Source organism: Sarcophilus harrisii, chromosome 4 (genome assembly GCF_902635505.1).
Source record: "Sarcophilus harrisii chromosome 4, mSarHar1.11, whole genome shotgun sequence".
Classification (NCBI taxonomy): domain Eukaryota; kingdom Metazoa; phylum Chordata; class Mammalia; order Dasyuromorphia; family Dasyuridae; genus Sarcophilus; species Sarcophilus harrisii.
Window position 1 is genome coordinate 411812493 of NC_045429.1, and position 24671 is coordinate 411837163.

Genomic DNA, 24671 nt, shown 5'->3' on the forward strand with positions numbered 1-24671 from the left:
GTAGGCAGTAGGCACTTAACAAATGTTTGTTCCTCACCCTCAATCAGGGTAAACAATATTTGTGTGTGTGTGTAACATTGGGCCTTCCTCACCTCCAATCACTTTCAGAGAGAGAGAGAGACAGAGAGAGAGAGAGAGAGAGAGAGAGAGAGAGAGAGAGAGAGAGAAAGAGAGAGAAAAGAAAGAAGAGAAGAGAGAAGAGAGAGAGGAGAGAGAAGAGAAGAGAGAGAAAGAGAAAAGAAGAGAAGAGAGGAGATAGAAGAGAAGAGAGAGAAGAGAGGAGAGGAGAGAGAGAAAGAGAGAGCAAAAGAAAGAGAGAGAGAGAGAAAGAGAGAGAGAGAGAGAGAGTGAGAGAAGGGGATTGGAGGTAGGGAGGGTACAAAGTGATAGGTGGGTATATGTATACACACTTGTTGTCTACTTACAGAGAAGTATATATTTGACACTATAGGTAACATAGGTAACAGTTCCAGAGTCACCAAAATTTATTGAGAAGGAACATGGCAGAGTCAGACCAATGCATTAAGAAAATCACTTTGATAGCTGTGTAGAGAATAGATTGGAGAGGAGAGAGACTTATGGTAGAGATACCAATTTAGAAGCTATTGCAATAGTGATGATCTGAACCAGAGTGGTGGTGTCTGTGTGAGCAGAGATAAGGGGATGGATGAGAAAGATGTTGTGAAAGTAGAACCAATAAGATTTTCCAACTGTTTAGATCTGGGGAGGGAGAGTGAATATCTGAGAATGACAGAGTTTGGGAACTTGTATTCCCAAATGGAAGAAGGGAAAGATGAGGAGCTCTTTTTAGGATATGTTGAATTTGAGATGTCAAAGGGACATCCAGTTCAAAAGGTCCAATTGGCAGTTCTTGATGCAAGATTGGAGCTCAGGGGAGAAGTTGGGGCTTTTTATATGGATCTGTGAATCATCTACATAGAAGGGATAATTAGATCCATGAGGGTTGATGAGATCATTGAGAGAGTGTGCAGAGAAAGAAGAAAAGGGGGCCCAGGACAGAACTTTGGGGTAGATCTAGTTAGGAGACTGAGGCGGAATGGTCAGACAGATGAACTAAGAGAGCAGTGTTGCAATAACCCAAAGAAGAGAGGCTATCTGGGAGCAGAGGGTGGTCAGCAATGTCAAATGATGCGAAGGAGCCCGGAAAAAGCTATCAAATTTGTCAGTTAAGAGTACTAAGTAGCAAAGGATCTGATGACAGATCCAGGACACCTTCATATATATATTGACTCCCTTATGAGGTATACCTCAATGTGCACATTTAGATCAAATATTAAATACAACTGATAACTTGTAGAATCTACCATGTCTCTTGAATTGGCCCTTGATTATACCTAAATTTGCATTTTCCTATTTTCTGCCTTGTATGCATATAAATATAGATATTGACTGGCAAACTAAACCATCAGCTCTGAAAAGCATTTTATGTCAAAAATATTACTCTGGTCTCCCCAAAACTGCCCACTATAGTAACAGCTTCATGGTGGCTGCTTAACATTATTGCCGATTTAAATTGAAGAAAGCTGTGGCTGAAGACCCTGACATAATTTGTAGGGTTGTATTATTTTATTTCATCTCTGTAGAAAATTGTCTTTCATTATCATTATAACTGGGATTTTGCCTTTATATTTCAAAGAGCATGGAAGAGCCTTCAAGTGACCTAACTCTAATCCAGTGGAAAGAGCAGCAGATTAGGAGACTCAGAGGATGAATTTCAGTTCTGTTACTGACTGGGTAGCCTTTGTCCAGTCAATTCAATTCTGGAAGGTGAGGGAGTTCGACTAATCGGTCCCTAATATTCCCTGTGACTTTGAGCAAGGGAAGCATCATCTATAGAGTGTTGGGCTAGGTTCAGGTCCTTTCCAGTTCCAAATCCTATAGGAAAGGGTTATTGTTTAGCACAGGACCAACATCCCCAGAGGAGATTGAAAGAGGATCTCTACCCTGAGGGACTCCTGGAGGGAGGACATTCAAGTGACATGAATTAGTGCGGGAGTTTACTATAATGCACTGTCAGGTGGCCAGGCTGCCTCCTGGAAAAGCCATCCTCCCAGCGGGCACGTGGAACATCTCTCTACTTCTCAAGCAGGGCCCCCAGCCAGGGAGAATGACACTTCTAAGCCAGAAGGGCTTCTTGGTAACAAAAAGTCCCAGAAGGTGAGACAGGCGTCCCCATGGGTTGGATTCGAAAGGGAGTGGAGGGAAAGTGATGTTCATCAAAAACATCTCACCGGTTGTGGGTGGAGAGAGATAAATTCTCGTTTGGAAATGTGATGATACAAATCCTCAGTGCCCTACCTAGTCAAGGCTATGCTTTCAGCTGTCAACCATTGAGTTCCAGCAATTTTCAGGTCCAAAGGGAAATTCCCTTAGCGTAACTTGAGCATGGGTGACAATACCGGTTGTGCTAGATATCCTTTATGTTGACGATTGAGTAGAAGAGCTAAGCATAAGGAGTCGGGAAGAGGGGAATGAGGAGCGGGGGATGGGAGGCCGAGACGTAAAAAGCTCCGAGTTATTTTTACCAAAACTAGGGATCTCAGAACAGAAGCCCGAGAGGGAGCGCGAGACAAGAAGACAAAAAGTTAAGGGCTGAAGGGGGAGGGGGAGGGAAAAAGAGAGCGGGGTTTGGGGGTGGGGGAGAGGTAGGCGTGTGTGGCTGTGTGCTCCTATGCCTCGCTGTCTGACTAACTGGCCCCTTTCCAAGGTGATTTCCCATAAACCACATGCTCTGAGAGGCCGCTTTAAAAGGCCGAGCCCGCCTGGGCCAGTGGCGCTCAGCTCGGCTCCAGAAAGTGAAAGTTGGACTCGGGACTCCAGCAGCCCCCAGCCCGTCAGAGCCGAGCCGAGCGTCGCCACTGGATTATTAGCCCTCTCCTCCGCTGGCCCAGAGGCCGCGTGCAGGCAGCCCCCTTGCGCCCAGCCGCCGGCCACTCAGAAGGACTCTGCACGGCTCACTCAGCAAGGTTCTGCTCGCTCCGACTCCGGCCCGGGGGACAAGCCGTCCTGATGACCCCACGGGGCGCAGGCGGGAACTGCCCACTCACGGTAAGCGCCAGCTCCGCGCGCCTCTCCCCAAAACCCCCGGCCGCAGAGCTCCCAAGTAGCCACAGGCTCGCTCGTTCTCTTGCTACCATCTTTCTTCTCCCTCCCCTTCTTTCTTCCTTTGCTCTTTCCTGATTTTCCCCCGATTCTGAGCAGCCACTGGCAGGGAACATAGGCGCTTCGCTCCTTTAAGGGGTCCTTCTACAATCCCTTCCTTCATCACAGACCCCTCCTGCCACTGCCATTTGCTGGGTTAACGCTGCCTGGTAGTCAATTAGCTGCAGGGGCGGCTTAAAGTTTAGATAAGATCTAAGAGGAGCAGGGAATGCTGCCCAGGGAAATCTGAATCCTAAAGATGCTGTTCTTCCCATTCTCCTGAGGGAAAGACTGTGGCATCAGAGCAGTGGCTAAGGAGGGCCTTTGGCTAATAGACTTAGGCTTTGGAACCCCTCCGCGTGGTTTGGACTCTGCCCCAGACCCATCCTACTGTTATTGGGGGAGGGGGGGTTTCGAAGCCCAGCTCGATCTCTATTTTATCTGGCTTCCTGCCCCGTGTCTTATCTTAGCGCTAAAGAAACCAGACCGTTAGAAGGGGGTCAGGGGAGGAAGGGCACGGTGCTTGCAGCTGGAACGGTGAACAGCAAGCAAGCGCTTCCTAGCTCCTTAGGATGCCCGGGTCGGTGCCAAGCAACCTGACTGTAGAGAGGAAAGGAGAACTCACGCGGAGGACTTGGAACAGGCAGGCAGGGACTTGTCGCCAGCAGCTGGCTAGTTCAGGGAGAGTGGGGCTCGTTGTGACCCTGAGAGCTTGCCCCGCTGCTAAGTCTTTTAGAAAACAGATCTTTCCTGGGACGGAGCTTAGCGGTCCCCCCCACCTTTCATTATTAGTTAGGGCTGGAAGTGACTGGAGAAAGTGGTGGGGGAGAAATGTTGGTTCAGTTAGGCTGCAGAGTAAGGCAAAGAGGCAAGACAAAGTGGAGGATTAGAGCGGCACGGATTTAGGGGTGCGCCAGAGAGAGGCTCTGGCACTTTTCCCTAGAGAGCCGAAGCATCCCCTTTCCCCTTCTCCCCCATACACACACAGTAGCGAGTTGGGGCTGGAGACAGGCAGGCTAGCTTAGCTCTGCAAGCCGTGCACTGGCAGCACAGCATCCCTGAGCTGAAATATCATGAGAAGCCAAGGCTTCTCACAGATAGGAGCATAAGGATGCTTAAATGTTTATGGATTTCCGGTGCCTAGTGAGAAAACTCTCTCCCCTCCTCCCTCTGACGGAGCTCTCCGGAGCAGGGAACACAAAAGGGATCCAGTGGAGAAGTGGAAGGAAAAAGAACAAGAAGAAAAATGTGATAATAAGCGAGAGAAAGGGACTGACAGAGAGCCAGGGAGAGAAAAACAAGGACCGAAAGAGAAAGATGGAAAGATGGAGGTGGGATTAGAAGAAGTGAGGGGCAAAAAGGAGGCCTGGGATAATACTGGTGAAAGGAGAGGAAGGAACTGGAGGTGGGATAGCGTGCAGAGAAGCAAAGAAGGGAAACGGAATTAAGGGGAGGGGGAATGGGAGGAAAGAACCTGAATGAAGACTGGGAGGTCAGAGATTTTGAAAAAAAAAAAAAAAAGTTGAAAGAGGATGGGCTCAAGGCTCCTTTCCATTTTGCTGGAAGTTGCTGTTCTGAAAGGGTGGGTAAGGATACAGCTATCTGAGCTACTAGCCCTGCCAGTAGCAAAGATTCCTTTCTGAGCAAGGGAGGTTGGGAGGGGAGAGGGAAGAGAGAGGCCAGATGCCGGCTAGAAAGTTAACCCTTGGGTGTCCATTCACATTTTAATAAAAGACAAATGCTGGAGGATAGAAAAACACTGGGGCTCCTTTGGATACTTTCACTGCTGGCTTTGTTAACAAAACCACAGCTACACTCAGGGCCAGCCTTGGCAGAGAGGAGTTAGTTGGTTGCCTGCAAATATGGGAGATGCTCCTCTGTCCAATATATTGCCCACTCATTTCCACTATTGCATAAATTTCATTAGAAGCAGTTCATTCCATTGAGTTAAGCCTTATCCTATCCCTGTGTTCCTTTTCTAAAGAGAAAATACTCCTCCAAAGATAGAGAATGAATGTCTGGCCTGCCAGTGGGACAGGGTATATGACAGAGAGGGAGTGTTTTGTGGCAGATAGAACTCAGAACTTAGATTCAAGAAGACCTGAATTCAAAGTTCACCTCAGAAACTAGCTGCCACCCTAGTCAAGCTACTTCTCTGGGTCCCAGCTTCATCATGTAAAAATAAAGGGGTTGGACTTGTTGACCTCAAAGGTCCTAAATATTTGATCCTATGATTTCTTTCTGGGAGATGAAATATAGGTTTAAAGCTCTCAGGAGCCGAGGTGGTGGTAGAGATGGTGTCTCTCCCTTAAAATCATGGGTTTTTCAAAGCTGAGTTCTGATTGCCTTGTCACCCAACAGTATCTTGAGTCTTTCCATACAGAACCATATTCCATAATTTCTTTTCTTTTCGGTCTCACTTTAATCTTTACGGAGTTAATGACAATGATAGAAACATCCCAGTTTCTATTCATACTCCTCCACAGAATGGTCCTTAGTCTGAGATAGGGTCATATTGACAATGCCTTCTGCTTATGGTCTTACTAAAGTGAGCACTGAGATTTCAGAATGTCAGATCCAAGGTGCTGTTTCCAAAACTGAAGAGGGGAATAAAAGAAGATTTTCTGGATCAGTCCTTGAATCCTATTTTACTCATTATCTGCAGGATGATAAATTTAAAATTGGAAGGGGCCTCAGAGGTCAAAAAAAGCTAATCCCTCTTTTTCACAGATGAAGAAACTGAGGCAGAGAGGTTGAGAGCCTTGTCTAAGATTACACAGTAAACACTAGAGTTGGGATCAGCTATAGGATGTGTGACTTTACTCCAAATGTTTAAGGAATCTCAGTGTATCAAGTGATTACCCTTTTCCCCCCAGGAGTACCCTCTCTTTTAGATAGACTTGTTCTTGGGTTGTCACCCCACCATTTTTGGTCATGCTTTGGTCATGCTATAACTGTATCTTCACCTTTTCTTTATCTGACTCCTACGTACCCTTTAAAGACCAGATCACATTTCGCTTCCTCCATGAAGCCTTCTTGTTAATTCAGTGCAGTCCACTCTTCCCTCCCCAAAATTTCCAGAGCATGCAGTGAATCATATAGTTTTATATTTTGGAGAAGATATATAGAGAAGTTTGCATAATTCTCTACACCTTTTTTCTGACATTCTCTAATTGTTTCAAATGCTTGAATTTTGTTTTCTCCATGGAGCTGATGTGAGGATTAAATGAGATAACTTTTGTAAAGAATGTTGCAAACTTTAAAGACTATATAAAAACTCTGTGATGATTATCACCTACATTATAAACTAGCTTTTTCTTTCTCCTTTCCCTTCTTTACTTCCTCTTTTCTTTAACTCTGTTGGCATTTTCACTGTCTTATCTCTAGCCCCTTCTTTCTTTCTCTCTATCATTTTTTTATCTCTTCTTTCAATCCCCTTCCGCCCTTATCTTTTCCTCTAAATTTGACTTTGGTTCTCTGTCCCCTTCTCCCCTCATGCCCTATGCATTTCTTGTATCTCCTAAAGTATATGCATTGTGCTGTACACAGTAGCTGGGGAGGGGGGAAGAGACCTTTTCCTCTGTTCCAGGAAAGTTCTCTGTGTGACCCCAACATTTTATATTCTTGAGGTGGAGGTAGGGGTAGCGAGTGGAACACGGTATGGTCAGCTCTATAGTTGTAAGGAAGGCACATCAAACATCCCAGGGAAAGCCTTTGTGTCTCTCCTCCCAATTCCTATTTGGAAAGTGGAGCCCAAAGATAGGAAGGGAAGTATGGAGAGAAGATGCCATAGATCCAGAGAGATGGGAAGCCTGTGAGGAAAAGGATGCCAGAAGTTCCTTCTTTTCCTACCCAATTCTCATGGAGTATCTTTAGAGGATGGAATAATAGGGCAGGTGAGAACCCTCAGGGAGCATGGTAAGGAGAAATCTGCGAGTGATAAGAGCCAGGCAGGTAAGAAAGGAAGTTCAATATGATAGATGCCAGCTAAAGAATGGCGCAGAGAGCCTGGTATCTCTGGTTGTGATTAATCTGTTGGGTTGGGTTTGATGGCACACCCATTGCCCCGGGGACTCTGGCAAGGGGACTGACTCCACAATGAAACTAAATCTGGACAATAATCTGTTCTAGGGGAAGTGCCAGAGGCTAGTGTGGAATGGGTAAAGTAGAGAAAAAGAGAGGATGATTGGTATGGGAAAATATTGCAGGCTCTCAAGGTCAGAAACTAGAGTAGAACCTGGGTCTCAAGAGACAGGAACATCTGTCAGTTTCTAATATCACAAAGTACCTAGCACTCTTCTAAGTGGTTTGAGAACAAAATAAAGGATGGACACCGTCCTTATCTTCAAGGAACTAATAATGTAATGAGAAAGATAAGATAGAACATTGGTAGAACAGAATGGAATTAAGTACCACCTGGGCTAATGTGGATAATTTAATTGGCTTTGGAACTTTAATTAAAGGAAGGGGGACACATGTGACATTAATTGTGCAGAGGGAGGTTATAAAGGTTTGGGGAACTTGAATTTGTGGGAGCCGGATATTTTGGGGGATAGAAAGAAACTGATCCTATAATTGATAAAATTAAGACTATTGTCACTCAGTTTCTGAGGAAAATAAAATATTTCAGGGGTAACTAAGGAGCAGAGCTCAGACTGATCCCAGAGTCTAGCTTGGGTAGAAGACCTCAGGTCTTAGCTCCCAGGAAGGATAAGGGAACCCTTTTTGAATTTCCCTTGGCCTTCTCTGTTTCAGATATGGCTGGGCTGTTGGCTTCTTCTGCCTTGTCTCCTGGTCTGGAGTCTTCCCACCTATGGGCCAGAAACTTGTGACCATCTTATTGGGGAAGGTCACCTAATGAAGCTGCAGCAGCTGGTGAGTGTATTCCAGAATCTTGGCCCCACTCCAACCTCCTCCACCCTTTTCCTTGGGAAATTGGGGTTAGGGGAGCAGGTCCAAGGGAAGAGGAGCTCTAAGTTAGAGAAAGGCAAGGGTAGACAAGTCCTTACACATCTTCACCTCCCCCTCATCCTGTGGAAAAAAGATAAGAAAGAACTATAGCACAGGAGGCTTATACGTTTTGAGCTTAGGGGACGGGATATGAAGGTGGTAGATGGCAGGGATGGAGGAGGTGGGAGAAGAGAATTTGGCTGTATTTTTAGGCAAAAGTCCTGGAGCCATAATTTGGGTGGAGGGACAAACTGGGCTTTGCCCCAGGGCTCCAAATTTAGGGAGTGCTGATAGCACCTATCTGTCAGCTGCACAGAAACAAAAAGCATAGTGCCTTGTTATTGAGAATAACTAGTTAAAATGTGAAGTTATCTCCCACGAGTTTCCCTGTGTCACCCTTCCCCACTATTTCTGAAGTCTATCTCCCTCCATCTCTTATATTCTCAGTCCCTACCCCTAAACCCACTAACTGAGAGGACCCTATTTGAGATTTTTGACCAAGTTGCAAAAAGTTCCAGTTATAACTTTAAAATGTCAATCATTTGTGGTCTTTGATTTTCCCTTGGCTATGGAGAGGAGAAGGGAACCCTGAGTCCTGACTCCTCGTTTCCCTGTGTACAATGTCCTGAGGATTTCCTGACCTTTGCCATTGCCTGAGTTAATAATTGCCCAGGAAAGAAACCCCAGGATTTCAGCAAACATTTCTGGTCCTTTCTCTGCTTCCTTTCTCTGACTTCTAGGAGGAAACTTCCTCAGAGCCACCAAAGGGAATTACTTCACACTGACTAGTACATGCAAATGTTGTCCCTAGAATGAATCTAAATGTACTGCTGGGCTGGTGCTGGCATTCCTTCCCTAGAGGAAAGAAGGCTCTCAGATCATACTTCTAGAAGAATCCATATGTTATATTAGAACCATATCAAATCTAAAAGTCAGGGGAGCTGAGTTCAAATCTTAGCTCTCTTGCTTCTTATCTCTGGGACTTTGGGAAGGCTTTTCACCTTTTGGAGCATCAGTTTCCTCATCTCTACTCTGAGGGCTTAAATAATTTCTAAAGTCCCTTCCAAAATGATCCAAGAACCTTCCCTTCACTCCCCAGCTCTCTCCTTGGGTTTTAGGTACTAAGTTACCCTCTACCATCCAGAATGCTCTTCCATTGTCCTAGACCATCATTGATTCTTGTCATTTAAAGGACCATCAGAAATCATCTGATTCAACCAGTGGATGATGAACAAGAATTGGGACAGCCAGATGTTGTCCAGCCAAGCTTGTCCCTGTGACCATAATAAGACTCCTACAGGGTTTGGCAGTAATCCAGAGGGGTTGTGGGGCCACTGTTTATGAAGTCAGGCCCCAGGACACTGAGCAGAGTGGCCATTAGGCTGGTCTCATTTTTACCATCCCATAGGCGATTTTGGTTCTGACCTCCCACAAACTCTCCTCAGAACCCCTCCTCAGAATTTCAGAACTACAGTACTAACTTAGTCTTCCCGAGTTGATACCAAAAAAGACTTACTCCCTGAACTTCCTGGATATAGGAACACCTGGATATAGGAAATAGAAAGGAAAGAGTTCCATGTCCTATTCTTCTTCACCAGGAATAAGCTCCCTCCTGGTACAATAGATCACCTTCTCTTTTCCTTGGCCCCATTCCCAATGGGTCCTTCTGTACTTTCAATGAAATTTCATTGCTAGGTTTGTGTTAGCTTCCTCAAGAGGAAATGCTATACCATGGAGAAGAGGGTAAGGAAAGATGATAATGTCTTTCCACCTTTATCTTAATCCTTAAATTTGCCAATGCAGATCACCTGAAGGACTTCAGCTTCTCTCCTCTGCGTTTGAGTCTCTTAACTTAGCCAATGTCCTATTCTTTCTCCCGGGATCCCCCAAACATTGATGAGGAATTACAATTGAAGACTATGTATCTTTTCCCCTCACTGCTCTTTTCCCAAAAAGATGGAGTTCTCTCTTTTCTACCTTCTTTTTCATTACCCGGAGACACACTAAAATGTATTAGGATTTAGAGCAGAAAGGAAATAAATTATTTAGCCCATTCCTCTCTACTACAGTGTGTGTATGTGTGTGTGTGTGTGCGCACACACGTGTGCATGTATGTTTATAGTTAAAGAAACCCAGACTTAGTAAGGTTTAGTGTACTACTCAAGGTCACCCAAATAATAAGGAGAAGCAGGATTTGAACTTGGGCTCTGATCCAAATCTATGACAACAAACATTTATTAAGCACATTCTGTGTGCCAGACATTGTGGGGATGCAAAGATAAAAACCAAATTATCCCTCTCCTCAAGAAGCTTATATTCTATAGGGGGAACTCCCATATACACAATAAAAAACAAATATTTATAAAATAAGCAAAAGGAATTTTAGAAGGGAGGAATTAGCAGCTGTTGGGGGGGGAGATGGAAAGGTATGGGATCAAGAAGGGTTTTATGGAAGAGGTGGTGGTGAGATGAGCTTCAAAAGAAACGTGGGATTCAAAGAGGAAGAAATGACATGCAAAAAGACAGAGATGAGAGATGGAGAGTTATATATAATCAGAGAATTGAGGGAGGGGCACTAACAGTTGGAGGAAGGGGTTCAGAAAATGTCTTTGGCAAAAATTGGCAATTGAACTGAACCTCGGAAGAATCCAATGCAATTTGTATTCTACCATCCCACATTCAGGAGTTATGATCTGGATCTTCTCCAGTTACCCAGGGATAGATTGAAGTCTGATCTACTGCCCTCATCTCTTTCAGATTGACAGCCAGATGGAAACATCCTGCCACATTACCTTTAAATTTGCAGACCGGGACCAGCTGGTAAGAGACAACTTTTGGCTCAGTGTGCTGAAAGCTTGTGAAGAGCTCTGCCTAATCATGTCGGTCTCTCCGCCCAGCAGAGAAGCCTGGAACAGGATATCCCTCCCATTCAGGAGGCTTAGTACATCTCCAGGGTCCAGGACTATAGGGCTTAGCATTAGACCCCTGCTGTTCTCTCACCCCTTCATATCCCAAAAAAGAAACCCAACAGGTTATTCTCTAGCCCATGAAACTGGGTCTGCATTGCTTTCTGAGAACTATTTTACCTATACCTAGAGGAGTAAAATTGGCCAAGGATTCAACAGAGCTGGGGGATTTTGAGCCTCTGATGTCTGAGGGGGAATGCCTCCTGATTGCCAAATTAGAATCTCTGTAGAGGCTAATTCTCCTTGGTCTTGCTCTTTTTATGGCAGCTCAGGAGAGAGAGGTGGGGGAGAGAGAAAGAAAGAGAGGGGTCGGGGGAGACAGGGAAGAGACACAGACACAGACAAACAGACAGGCAGACAAACTGAGACAGAGAGAGACAGAGAAAAGAAGGGAAGGAGGAAGGGAGGGAATGAAAGAAGGTAAGAAGTAGGAAGAAAGAAAAGAGGGAAGGAAGAAGGAAGGGAAGGAGGGAGGGAGGGAAAGGCAAAGAGAAAGAGGGAGGAAAGAAGGGAAAGATAGAGATGCTGAAAGAAGAGGAATAGGGAGCACAAAGTGACAGAAAGAGGGGGAAAGATGGTGATGGGAAAAAAGGAGGGAGAGAAGGTGGAAGAAGAAAGATATAAGGTGAAGAAATGGGAAAGAGAGAAGGGAAAAAGGAGGGAGAGAAGGTGGAAGAAGAAAGATATAAGGTGAAGAAATGGGAAAGAGAGAAGGGAAAGAGGAGAAAAGAAGGGGAAGAAATCAGAGAAACAGGGAAAAACAAATAGAGGTTTAAGGGAAATACAGAAAGAGAGAGGGAAATGGAGAAGGGAAGAGGAGAGGGGCAGGAGAGAAGGAGGGAGAGAGACAGAGAGATATAGAGCAGGCAAATGGGAAGGAAAGACAAAAAGGGAGGAGAGAGACAAAGAGAGGGGGAAGGAAGGAGAGAGCAAAGGACAGAAAAGGAAGAGGGAAGGGGAGAGGGAGAGAAGGATGGGGCTGGGGAAGGGGCTGGGTTTGGGGTTCTATTGATCCCAGAAACAATTTTCAGGCTCATGTTTTTCAGAAAGATTCCATCTGCTACCTTAAGAAGGCATTTCCCCTGATCCAGGACATTTTTGAGGAAATCATTCGCTTCAAGGACAATTCTTCCAATTACAATGCCTCCAGGGATCTGCATGAGCTCTACCTGAGGCTGAGAGATGCTGGGTGTGTCACCAGGGAGCATGAGGAGAGAGATGAGGTTGGAGCTGCAACCTGTTCCTTGCCATCGGCACCCCTCCTGTCCCCTCCTGTCCCCTCCATCCTATCCCCAAGTGATAGAACAAGCAAGAGGGAAGGAAGGAGAGAAGGGGAGAAGGGCTGGGGGTGAAGAAGGTAAAACGGAACCTAAGAAGAAGAAATGGGGGCTTGGGAAGGATCTGCAAGGACAGGTCATCTCCCCTGGAAAGAGATCCCTCTCTGGGATCCAGGTCCAGTTCTTGACCTTATTGAAGACTGAGAAATGTTATGGATCTTCTCTGAATGCTAGGCAGTCTAGCTCTGGAGACATGCTCTTTGAGAGTGAAGTAGCTAAAGCTTTGGGGGCAGGTACTACCTGGTTTTCCCTCCCCCAGTATTCTTCCTTTTCATCCACCAATCTCCTGCCAGGACCATGCTCCCTCCCTTCCCTAATACTGTACACCTCTATCTAAAGGATGCTGGGAGAAAAAAGAGGAAATTAAAGAGAAAAAAAATAGGAAAGCAAGCAGGTCCTTGACCTGGATTCTAACCTCTCTCAGAGCCTCCTTCCAGATAGACCACTATCCTCTGGTCTTTTCTCTTCCCTCTAGTTCCTTACTTTGGGCACTTGGGCAAAGAGACTGTTAAAGTGTTGGGGCTTCTCAGCTTGCAACTGTAGGGTGATGCCTCCATTTCCCCTGATATGTAATCCCCACCCTGGACAGCCAATAAGATTTATTTCCCTCATCCAGCTAATGGTCCAAGAAGAAGGGGGAGAGACAGAGGCAGATAAAATGGTTCAGATGGAGAGGGAAAGATCTCTGTACAATACCTTCATCAAGATGTCTCCTTTCTCTTCTTTCCCACTTCCCTCCCCAATCCAGGCCTGTGTTAGGACTTTCAACAACACCCCTGTCCAGATATTGGAGAAGGTCCAAAATATCTTTGTAGAAACCAATAGACTCCTTAAGGATGATTGGCGTATCTTTGACCGTGATTGCACCAGTAGCTTTGCCAAATGTGTCAGTTCAGGTAAGAGAGGACAGGGGAATGCCAGAGGAGAGGGATGGGAGATAAAAATGGAGATTGGGGGGGGGGAGCAAGAGAAGAGGGTCAAGGGGGTTAGGGATTCCCATGAGGGAGGGGGGAGGGCAGGGCAGAGCAATACTTGGATGACTTAGCTAAACCTGGGGCAGTGATTCTGCCTGAGCTCATGTGTGTGCAAAGCTATTTCCATGAATGTGTGTGGGTAGTTCTTATGTGCTCATGGGCACTAACAGTCAAATGTGCTTTCCAGTCTGTGCACACATGCACATGTGCTTGCTTGTCTATGCATTTACAGATCTGAAGGGCCTAGGGAGTGGAATTTTGAAGTCCAAGTGTGGAGGGGGTAGGGGCACACCTGGCTACCTGTGTGTGCTCAGTTTTGGACAGATCATAGTTAGAGGTGCCTGGATTAAGACTTGGGGTTCAGTTGAGAGCAGGCTCAAGGAATCAGGATCCTTATGTCGAGTAGCTCCCTAGAAATCCCCTGGGATGTGGATGACTCTGGGAGGCCTCCACTCCCACTTCTGCTTGGGGAAGCCTTTCCCCGGTCTCCCTGAAGTGCAGGTGTCAGCTCTAGGGGGGAGGTCAAGTTGAGGGGGGAGGTCACTTTGAACTTTGGCCCCCACGCCCAGCATACATGTGCCCTCTCTGTCCTTGTCTCCACGCCCCGATGTCATGCGTGCCAGCTTGTCACGCCTGTCCTTGTGCCCTGTCTCAGCCTGTGTCTCTCTGATCTTGGTCAGAGATGAGCACTGACCCCTACTACTCTGCCAGATTCTAGGGCCCCTTCCTAGGAGTGGCCAAGACCTCATGCTCCCTGGCGATGGCTAAGCACATATGTCACATTGCTCCAGTGGGTCCGGGTCTCAGGCTTTCTCCCTTGGGCACTGGCCCAACCTCTCTCTCTCTCACTTGTTCTCTTGCTCTCGCTCTCTTGCTCTCGCTGTCATATCTTGGTCTTTTTTTCACTCTCTTGCTCTTGCTCTCACTCTCTTGCTCTTGCTCTTGTTCTCATTCTCTTGCTCTTGCTCTCATTTTCTTGCTCTCGCTCTTGCTCTCTTGCTCTTGTTCTCACTCTCTTGCTCTTGCTCTCACTCTCTTACTCTTGCTTTTGTTCTCACTTTCTTGTTCTTGCTCTCACTCTCTTGTTCTTGCTCTCACTCTCTTGCTCTCGCTCTCACTCTCTTGCTCTTGCTCTCACTCTCTTGCTCTTGCTCTCGCTCTCTTGCTCTTGCTCTTGTTCTCACTCTCTTGCTCTTGCTCTCATTCTCTTGCTCTTGCTCTCACTCTCTTGCTCTTGCTCTCACTCTCTTGCTCTTGCTCTTGCTCATGCTCTCTTGCTCTTGCTCTTGTTCTCACTCTCTTGTTCTTGCTCTCACTCTCGCTCTCTTGCTCTTGTTCTCACTCTCTTGCTCTTGCTCTCACTCTCTTGCTCTTGCTCTCACTCTCTTGCTCTTGCTCCTGCTCTCTTGCTCTTGCTCCTGCTCTCTTGCTCTTGCTCTCACTCTTGCTCTTGCTCTCACTCTCTTGTTCTTGTTCTCTCTCTCTTGCTCTTGTTCTTGCTCTCACTCTCTTGCTCTTGTTCTCTTGCTCTTGTTCTCGCTTTCTTGCTCTTGTTCTCACTCTCTTGGTCTTGCTCTCGCTCTCTCTCTTTCTTTCCCCTCTCATGTTGCCCTCTGGGTTCCATGAGTCCATCTCTCTGTTCTCTAATCTGCATGTGGTGTTCTGGCCTCTGGGTGTGAGTGCCTGCCTTGGAGACCATTCCTCAGCCTCTCTCACCCGGTTGCCTTAAATATCTGATTCGGCTCCTAGGAAATGCTGTGGTCCTGTGCTAGCTGTTCCCATATTAACCCTCTTTAACCCACTCTAGCTTTCTTATGATCTTCTCTGTCTCCCCCAAGGCCTGCTTCACTTGCTCTCTGGTGACTGGACTTAACTGTTTCCATCTTTCTTCCTGGATGGGTCATGTCCAGTTGGTGTCCTCTTCTCTTTTCCCTTCTCAGTAACCTAGATGCTGAGTAGGGGGGTGGTAAGGGGACCCCCAGCTTCATTCTCCCTTTCTTGGCACCCTTTGGGAAAGCTGTGCTATAGGCTGGTGACTCTATCTCCCCTCCCCCCCCCCTCTCTCTCCCCCTTTCTCCCTGTGGTTCTTTCAGATGTGGTGACCAAGCCTGATTGCAACTGCCTGTCCCCCAGAACCACCCCTAGCAGTAAGCTGGCCTCTGTCCCCATCCATAGCTCCCTCTCTCCCTCCACAGCCCCAGTGGCCAACTTGGCCTGGGGAGACTCTGAGGGGACAGAGGGCAAACCCCTCGTGCCCAGTGACCTGCCACCTCAAACAACAGCCCAGGGCAGTGCCAGGCGCCGAGTCCCCCGGAGCACCTGTGGAAGCGTGGAGGCAATGGAGACTGCGGGCACGCTCTCTGCTTCCCAGTCCCTGGTGGGATCTGAGATGGAGCCCGGGAGCAACAAGTCTCCCCCTGACTTGTCCGATTCCCCTAGGATAAAGGGCCTTCTCAACTCTGCACTCGACACTGACTCAGCTCTAGGGGATGCCTCAGGTGATGTCAGCCCTGGTTCTCAAGAAACAGAGGCTCCCCTTTTCCTGTTGGGAGGGGGACCTATCCAGACAGGGACCACAGATCCAGACGAGCTCCTCGCCACTCCCTCGACGCCTGTTCTTGCACAGGGACCGCTGGCCCAAGTGAGGAATGACCACCTGCAGAATGAGGGCAGTACCCCACTGGCTGGCCAGGCCAGAGATTATTCATCAGAGGAGATGGATGGAGGTATCCAGGGCCTGAGCTCACCCACTACCCAGCTGCTGCACTCTGAGGAAACCCAGGGCATCTCCAACCTCCCTGCTCAGCCCCGTTTCCCCAGAAGCCTCTCCTGGGGTGTCCCCCGACCCCCAAAGGAGCTGGAGGGCAAGAGAAGCACTAGGGTCCGGAGAAGCCCTGCCAAGCTGGAAGGAGGAAGAGGAGGTCAAGGTTTGGAGAGAGAAGAGGGCCCAGGCGGGCCCCACAAGGGCTTTAACTCGCTTCCTTTGACTGACACAGGCCCCGAGAGGCAGAATATGGGAAGCCCTGTCCTTCAGTTCCAGGGTTCTGACTTCTGGGTCCTGATAGCCGGCATTCTCCTGGTCCTCCTAGCAGTGGGCGGCCTCCTGTTCTACAAGCAGAGGCAGCGGGTAAGAGAGAGGAAGGCATTTTTAGAAGGTGGGAGGGGATGGGGTACGTTTTTGGATTGGGGTCAAGGTTAGACTTGAGAATGATGTTGAACCAAATTCTAACAGAGAAGACAGAAGTACATATAGAAGAGAGAGGGGAAGAGTTTCTCAAAAAAAAAAAAAAAAGGTCATCCCAAATGCCAATGATAAGAGGGTGGTCAAAAGATTCAGATGGAGCAAGGAACTCAATGACAATGAAGATAGAGAAGAAACAATTGGGTTTAAATGAAGATCATTAGTGATCTGAGTGGGTACAATTTTGTGGAAGGGTGGGAGAAGAATCTGGACAATAATAACACTTAACATTTATAAAGCCCTTTAAAGTTGCAAAGTGTTTTACAATTATTATCTCACTTTATCCTCACAACAACCCTGGGAATTGGGTGCTGTTGTTATCCCCACTTTACAGAGGAGAAAACTGAGGCACAGTTTAAGTGACTTGCTCTGGATCATATACCTAGTAAGTCTCTGATGATGGATTTGAACTCAGGTCTTCCTGACTCTATGTTCAATATTACCTATTGTGCTACCTAACTGCCCAATGAGGGGCGGGCATTCAAAAGCCTGAAGAGGCAGCTCATTTGAAAGGAGTTAGAATGATTGATATGAAATAGAGGACAGTCTAGAGGGAATGAATGGGGGTAAGGTGATCCAGACATACTGATACCCTGGCAGTAGAGAAAGATCCGGCCCATAAGGGAAAGATAAATGCAAGAGAAAGAGATGGAATGGGAATTGGAGTTGAGATCTCTGGTAGGCAAACCAACATAAAGTGGGAGGTGGGGATGCAAAACAGATGGAAAATGCAAAATTGGGAGCAGAGAATGGAGGACAAGGACTACTGTGGGACCATGCATCTGTATGACTTCTAGACACTTCTTTGCAGGCAGACAGCTTTAGGGTCAAGGTAGGTGGATTTGGAGTTCTGACAAAAACTTTGTGATCCTTGTGCAAAAGGAGTCTGGGAGAGACAATGCAGGCTTATATAAGTGAGCAGGTGCTGGGTGGATGATGGAAGGAAATTTAGGAGCCTTTCATCCAGTTTTCTTAGGAGATGGGAAAAGAAGGGGATTCTTTTTCACTTACTTTACTTATCTTCTACCTTAAACTAAATTAATTCCTAAATTAAATTAAACCTGTTATTTCCTTTTCCTAGAACCGACAGGAGCTACAGCCAGCAGAAATACTTTTGGAACAGCCAGAGATCAGGTGAGTTTGGACATCTTTATAAGCTGGGGATTGGTTGATTAGAAGAGTCCTAGGAAGACTGCATGGGGAAATTGGGGTCTGCCTGGATGTGCTTTCTCTAGATTTGGAGGAAGACCCATTATCTTGAATCCTGCTGCTATTCAGAGGATTCACTCCCTTGGTTCTGGGCACCTCCTGTTCAGTGATGTGACATGGTTTGTGTATTGGGGTGGGAGGGAGATGGGGTGGGTGATCTTCCCAAAGAGCTGTACTCTCTTGGCCAGAAGTCTACAGCTTTGTTTTTGCAGACTGTCCCCCAGGATTTCCCAAGATTCTGGGTCCTTTGAATTTATTACTAATGGGTGGGGTTTATTCAGTTGCATCGCTGTCCCCCCACCATGGGTGCTGATATGTCATACCTTCCTTTTTTTCTGCCAGAAGCCCCCTGAACCAGGAAGAGGACAGACAGGTGGAGATGCCAGTGTAGAGGTCGTAATGAGGTGAGGACCTGGCTTTGAGTTCATCCTATCCTCGCCGCCCCTCTCCCCATTTGAGCACTCATACACATCAGTGGCACCCCCAAACTTCCCCGAGATTTTTGACTCTCCTTTCTCTTCCCTTGTCTTGTTTTCAGTCTATCACCAAGCTCTGCTGAGTTTTTCTCTACAATGTGTTAACTCTTTCCTTTTCTCATAGCCATTATCCTAGGCTCAATCATTGCTTCTTGCATGAACCACTGCCAAAGATTTCTCTTTGATCTTTTGGCTGATACTTCCACTGCCCATTTTCTATTCCTTGATATTCAAACAGCAGCTAAAATAACATTCCTCGAGGACTGCTTCCATCACATCTCTCCCCTGCTTAGGAGTTTCTAGTAGCTTCATATTGCTACTCATATGAGATCTTTGACTCCCCTCCCTTCCTTCCTCTGTAGCTAAATCTCAACAACTTAACTTCTCCCTCTCTACAACCTTACAAGATTCCTCTACTCCAGCCAAACTAATATGCTTGTCTCTGCCCATTTGCTCATTCCCAACTTCATGCCTTCAGAATCATAGCAACTTAAACTGGAAAGGATCTTATAGGCTATATATAGTCCAACCTCCTTCCCAATGCAGGAATCCTTTCTGCAATACCCTTCACAGATGGTCATGCAGTCTCTCCTTGAATACTTCAAGTGACCGGGAACTCACTACTTTGGAAGGTAGACCATTCCATTGTTGAACAGCTGTAATTATTATAAAGCTCAAAAGAAAGGTTTATTTTCTTTCTTAAATTAAGCCAAAAATCTACCTCCTGTAACTTTTCTTCCTTTGGATCTAATTCTACACCCTTTAAAGCAGTAATGAATAAATCTTTTCTGTCTTCCAGTGGATAAATCTTTCAAATATTTGAAGACAGTTAATGTATCTGTCTCCTCCTCCCCTATGCAAATGTTAAATGTTGTCAACTTTGTCAGATTTCTCAGATTTCTCAGATTTATTTGATATGGTTTCCAGATCCATCACCATCTTGTCTATTCTTCTCTAGACATAATCAATGTCTTCAACATCTTAAAAAGTGGCGTTCAGAACTTCACAGATGTAGTCTGACCCACTCAAAATATAGTGGGACTATTACTTTTTTTGATTTGGATATTATACTTCCACTCGGGCCATGTTTAACAACAAAAAGAGTTTTTTAAGTAACTATGCCACACTTTTGGCTCCTCCTGGATGACTAGTCAACTAAAATCTTGTGGCTTTTTTTTACATGAATTATTGTCAAGATAGTCCTCCTTCATTCTACATTTGGGCATTTTTTTAAACCTAAATACAGAACTTTACCTTTATGCTTATTCAGTTTTATCTCATTAATTTCATCATAAAGTTCCAATCTATTAGAATTTTGAATTTTGATTCTATTATCCATTCTGTCAACCATTCCTCCCAGTTCTGTGTTATCCACAGACCCAATAAGCTTCATCCTCCATGTCTTCATCCAAGTCTTTGATAAAAATACCAAACTTTCATTCTTTCTACATGGCTCCCCTTTCTACTACCAGCCTGTCTCTCACCTCCTTCAAAACCAGATTCAAAACACCCTTTCTCCGAGAAAACATTCCTCATTGAGCCCCTTGAGACTAATTGTTCTTTTATTTCATGTCCCCTCAGAACTTATGTATTTGGTGAATTCTGTATCAATTTGCTCTCATTTGGATATAACTTTGTGTATGTTTTGTAATGGATATTCTATATGTAATATTTTTCTATCTCTTCAAGTAGATTGTAAGCTCCTTGAGGGCAGAGCCTCTCTTTTCTCTATTTTTTTGTACTCTTTCCGACCCAAGTGCCTAGTACAGGACTCTAGTGAACACTCAATAAAGGTTATTGACTGACTGACCTTGGACAAGTCACTTAAACTTCCTCATCTGTAAAATAAGGAGGTTGGACTAAATGATCCCACCCAGCTCTAAAGCCCTATGATTCTATGCCTGACCCATTAACTCATTGACTGGGGGCACCCTTTGATTTTACTGATCCATGTGCCCATGTCAATATCTGAGTGTGGACTGTCCAAGGGTATCCCCAAGGGTATATCCCAAGGGAATCTAGCACTAGAAATGTTAGGAATATGGCAAATGTTCAAAGCTATTGGGAATAAAAATAAAAATAGCCAGTGAGGACATCCTTGTCCATAGTCAAATTATGGGTTCCTATGATCCTTCCTTCCCATCCCTTTCCCTCCACAACAAGGTGGTAATAATATGAATGGGCAGGGATCTGGGAGGGGAATAATATTTCTCAGCATTTGCCCCTAAACCCTGTTTAAACAACCCCTTAAACCTCCTTCTTGTTCCCTTGGTTGACCAGCTTGTTTTTCCCCACACCCTAGTCCTACCTTTTCCAGAGCTATCACTCACAAGATTCTGTCCCCATGGACTCAAGATAAGATTTGGGGTGAAGTGAGGGGCAGCCTGGGAAGCCCAGACAAATCCCCAGGCCAGTGAATTTTTCCCTCAGATAACCCCTGGGTCTGATGCCAGCATCCTCAGGAACACTCAGTGCTAGCCCCAACATGACTGTATTATCTTTTTGCACAGTCTTACTTCTTGTCATCAAAGCATTCCAACCATAAGGGACCTGGTGACCTGGCATGAAGGAATGAGATTTACTCAATGTATCATATCCCTAGCAGTGTCGGGGTCCTGACCTGATGTTAGTCTAGCTCTTATCCAATTTATGGTACCATTTGGTTTCTAGTGCAGATCCCACCATAGGGAAAGAAGAGGGAATGGACAGACACTGTGGTCCCAGATCTGGTCCCAGATCTCCCCTCTTTATAAAATATCCCCTTGAAATACAAGAGCTTTGTCAGCTGAGTCTGGGACCAGTTTGAGGGTGAGGCTACAAGCTGAGTCTAAAGTCAAACTTTTGGTCAGAATCCAGGGGATTTCTGTTCTGGGAACAGAGTGCTCTGAGAATGCTAGGCTTAGCTATTGGACAAGGGGAGTTGCAGGGTGGGGATGTCATGGATGATATTGGGGGGGGGGTGCCAAATCCCTTCAAGCCTTGACCTCTGGGTTCTAATTCCAGAGGGGAAAATGAGAATTTCCATGTTTGGTCCTCCCGCTGTACTTTGTCTATTCAAAGCCATGGTCTCCTTTTTATCTACACATTTCCTATATTCCTTCATATTTTAAGATGACTTTCTAGGGTGCTGGCTGTCTGAGGGAAGAGGTAGAAAGCAAAATTCCCTTTTTCTCCCAGAGAAAACATTTAGTGATAGAAAAAAAGGAAAGTAAGGAACTTAGTGGTAAGGATAGTGAAAAGTCATGTTGCCCCTTCCCTAGACACCTAGAAGCTTCCCTCTGACTGACAAGCAACCCTCCCCCATTGTCCCTTTTGTCTCCTGTGGCTGGAGCTCAGCCAGCGCCAGTCTGTTGCCTTTTTCTCTCCCATGGCCCCTGGTTTTCTTGGTGGAGTCAGAAGATGAAGCCATTCTGGGAAATCGGCAGTGGTCTGGGCTCCTGCCAAAGAATCTGGGCCCTTTGTGGTGACCAGGGTGGCTTGGAGGGGGAGGGAGGGAGTGGAAGGAAGTTCTTTCCTGCAATAACCATTAATGTCCCACAGGAACGCAACCCCCATCCCCATACCTCCCCATAGCCTCTCTCCACTGGTGTCCCTAGAGACTCTTCCTCTTTCTATACCTCCACCCTGCTCCATGCTGACCAGCCTTTTTTCTCTCCCCTGTAGCTGGGCCCACAGGACAGTCCCTCCATGGGAGGAGAAGCCGTGGGGGCTTCCAGACATCCCCCCAAGCCTGTTCTCCCAGGATCTCAACCCGCCCACCACGGAGGCCCTCGGCCTGGACTGGACAGGACAGGAGCAGGCGAGGGTGGAAAGCCCTCTACCACTCATTCTCTGTCCTCTTACTCCTTTATTGACTGAGAGAGGGAGGGAGGATGCTCAAGAAGCTACAGATATTTATTATGATTATTTTGGCCCTGGAGGCCAGCGTCCGTGCTTCAGGGAGTGCCAGCAAAAGTGTGCTCAGAGCCTTCTGCCCTCAGAGACTGACCCACAGGGCAGCCTGGGGAAGAAGGATGACCTTCAGTCCCCTCCCATCCCTCAGTCCCTTCCAGAATCTGAGCCTGGACCAAAGGAGAATAGGGCTGTTGGGTAGGAAACAGCCTTTGGGTAGGTGTTGTTGGGAAAGATTGGGCTGGAGTTCCCATTGTTGCCAGGACAAGAGTTTTTCAGGGAAATATGCTCCCATCTTATTTATGAAGCACCAAGAAACCCAGGCTTCCCAGCAAGCAAGAGCATGTCCCAAGAGGAAGGAGTGCCTCAAAGCTCCCCGGGCAATGCAGCTTAGACTTCATTTCCCAAAAAGGGGTGCAGCTATCAAGATGAGAGAAGACACCTATACATTGTCACTAGCCTACACAGACAGCTGGGGAGGTGTCTCTGAACCAGTGCATGCTCTCAGCTCCCTCTGAGTGACAGCGTGGGGGCCATACCCCAGAATAGCTCCTTGTCCCTTTGAGTCAGGGTCCTTTAGGGATTCAGCCTTGGAAAAGCCCTATTGCCCAAATCCTGACAGCCAAGATGTGTGCAGGAGAGAACAGCAATCACTGTGTCCTAACCCATCCCCAACATGCCCTGGGCTCTGCTCCCATCTTCCCTCACAATTGTTAGCATGGTTCTAGAGCTGCTCCAGAACATCTGGGTAGGAGGAACCAGCCATCTGATGAAGGAAGCCTTTGCACTGTGAATATTGAATCTTCTTGCTGTACTGTCCTGACCTCTTCCCATACGCAGCATCTGTTAGTCCCCCTTCTCTACTGCCCCTTTGCCTCCTGTGCACATAAAACTCCTGAGCTGGTCTCATGATGATGAAGGGATTCCGCTGCCCTTTCCTCCACTACCATGTTTTGGTGTCCAAATATAATGGGTACCATGGGTTGGTTTCCATGGACCTTGGCTCCCTGGAGAGAGGGTAAATATTACCCATCAGTCTACCTGCTACAAGCTGAGTCTGCTGGAAGACCTTGGCTTCTGGGTCTCATACTTTGACATTACAAAAAGAAAGAGAATAGAACTTTTTTTTTTTTTTTTAATGACTGGAGTGGAGAAAACCACTATGTCTTTGAACCTGTTTGTATGACTCTGGAGATGGGAATTGGAGCTGTGTCTTTGCTTGATTGTTTTTCCCTGAACTGTTCTCCCATTCAACCAATCTCCTCTCAAGCCTTTGGGAGAACAGAAGAGCAGTCTTCCGACTGGTTAGATTTCTTCTCCGTGATGATCTCAGTGCGATGAGTTTCTCAATCTTGTTTTCGTCTCAATCCTTCCCTCCAGATCTCAGCTCATCTTCCTTCTTTCCTGCACTCCCTTGTTAACTTTCTTTCTAGCCCTTCCTTCCCTACTCCCCCCTAAAACCTCTGCTTTCTCCTTTGCTTTCCAGCTCTAATTTCTCCGGATTCCTTTCACTTTGGGTTCACCTGATTCTCCCTTCCCTGGTACAGTCCCCAGAGTCAGGGGAGAGAGCTTAGCTTGGTCTTCTCTTGGAACTTGCTCCAAAGCTCCGGCACTGGTTTGGTGGCTTGGAAATTATTTTTCTATCTTCAAAAGAAGGGGAGTAATCTTTACCCTTTTCCACTGCTGTGTGGGAGGAGGTATGAAGCCATTAAATATTGGAGAAGTGATGAGGGTGGAGGGAGCTGCTGTTTATTATGCCTTCTATTTCCTCTATTGCCCACCCTTACCACTGCCTTACTTCCATCCTGTCTGTCATTTTGCTAGGTTTTATACACCCCCATAAGTCTTCCTGAGCCTTGTCAAATAGGAATCTCCAGTGTCCTGTCTCCCCATTCATGCTTTCCTTATTATTCGTCCTTAAGCCCCAGGCCCCTAGGGCAAGGGGAGCTGGATTCCCCAACTGCTACTTGGGGTCCAAGACTACATCAGAGACCTCCTCGCGTCCAAATTCACCCACTGGGTGTGGTCTTTTCTGGCCCTAAGAGGGAGCTTTGAGAAGAGGGTTGGCTAAGGGCAGAGCCAGACCTCCAACAAGGAGAAATCTTCCCCTGGGCCTCATTTTCCTGGCCTCAGCATTATTTTTTTTTTTGATGTTAAGTAAATAATATCTATTTACAATGAAAACTTTGAAGACATAGAAAAATATGTTTGTTTTCCTTTAAATGTATACTGTGCAAAAGAGGTCAAAATAGCAAGACCAGCATTCCAGATGCTCTTCATCCATTGGTAGGTGAGATGAATGGTTCCTTCCCCAGACCTCAGTAGGTCCCTTCACCTTTCTCTTCTTCCTCTGACCAAACCCCCACCCCACTTCCCTAGGGAAGGCAAGCGGAGCTGGGGCCTTGCACTGTGTGGTTGTTTTTATACTTGGAAATGGTGAATTATTTTATATATAAAGTCATTTA

General features: G+C 46.4%; 1 protein-coding gene across 3 annotated transcripts; it reads left to right on the forward strand.

The window, feature by feature from the left end:
* The first annotated feature begins 2709 nt into the window (after nt 1–2709).
* Nucleotides 2710–24395, forward strand: CSF1 (colony stimulating factor 1). 3 transcript variants are annotated; one of them, XM_031967235.1, is made up of 9 exons: nt 2710–3069; nt 7918–8037; nt 10870–10932; nt 12110–12301; nt 13164–13311; nt 15483–16516; nt 17712–17764; nt 18182–18243; nt 18862–21971. In XM_031967235.1, exons 1-8 carry the CDS (start codon nt 3031–3033, stop codon nt 18228–18230), a joined length of 1698 nt encoding a protein of 565 aa, XP_031823095.1. In that variant the 5' UTR covers nt 2710–3030; the 3' UTR covers nt 18231–18243; nt 18862–21971. The 3 variants fall into 3 exon arrangements, with proteins under 3 accessions (XP_031823095.1, XP_031823094.1, XP_012405027.1); XM_031967234.1 differs by lacking the exon at nt 18862–21971 and adding an exon at nt 21979–24395 and having other exon boundaries at nt 2712–3069; XM_012549573.3 differs by lacking the exon at nt 18862–21971 and adding an exon at nt 21979–24395 and having other exon boundaries at nt 2726–3069; nt 12125–12301.
* Nucleotides 24396–24671: the final 276 nt, after the last annotated feature.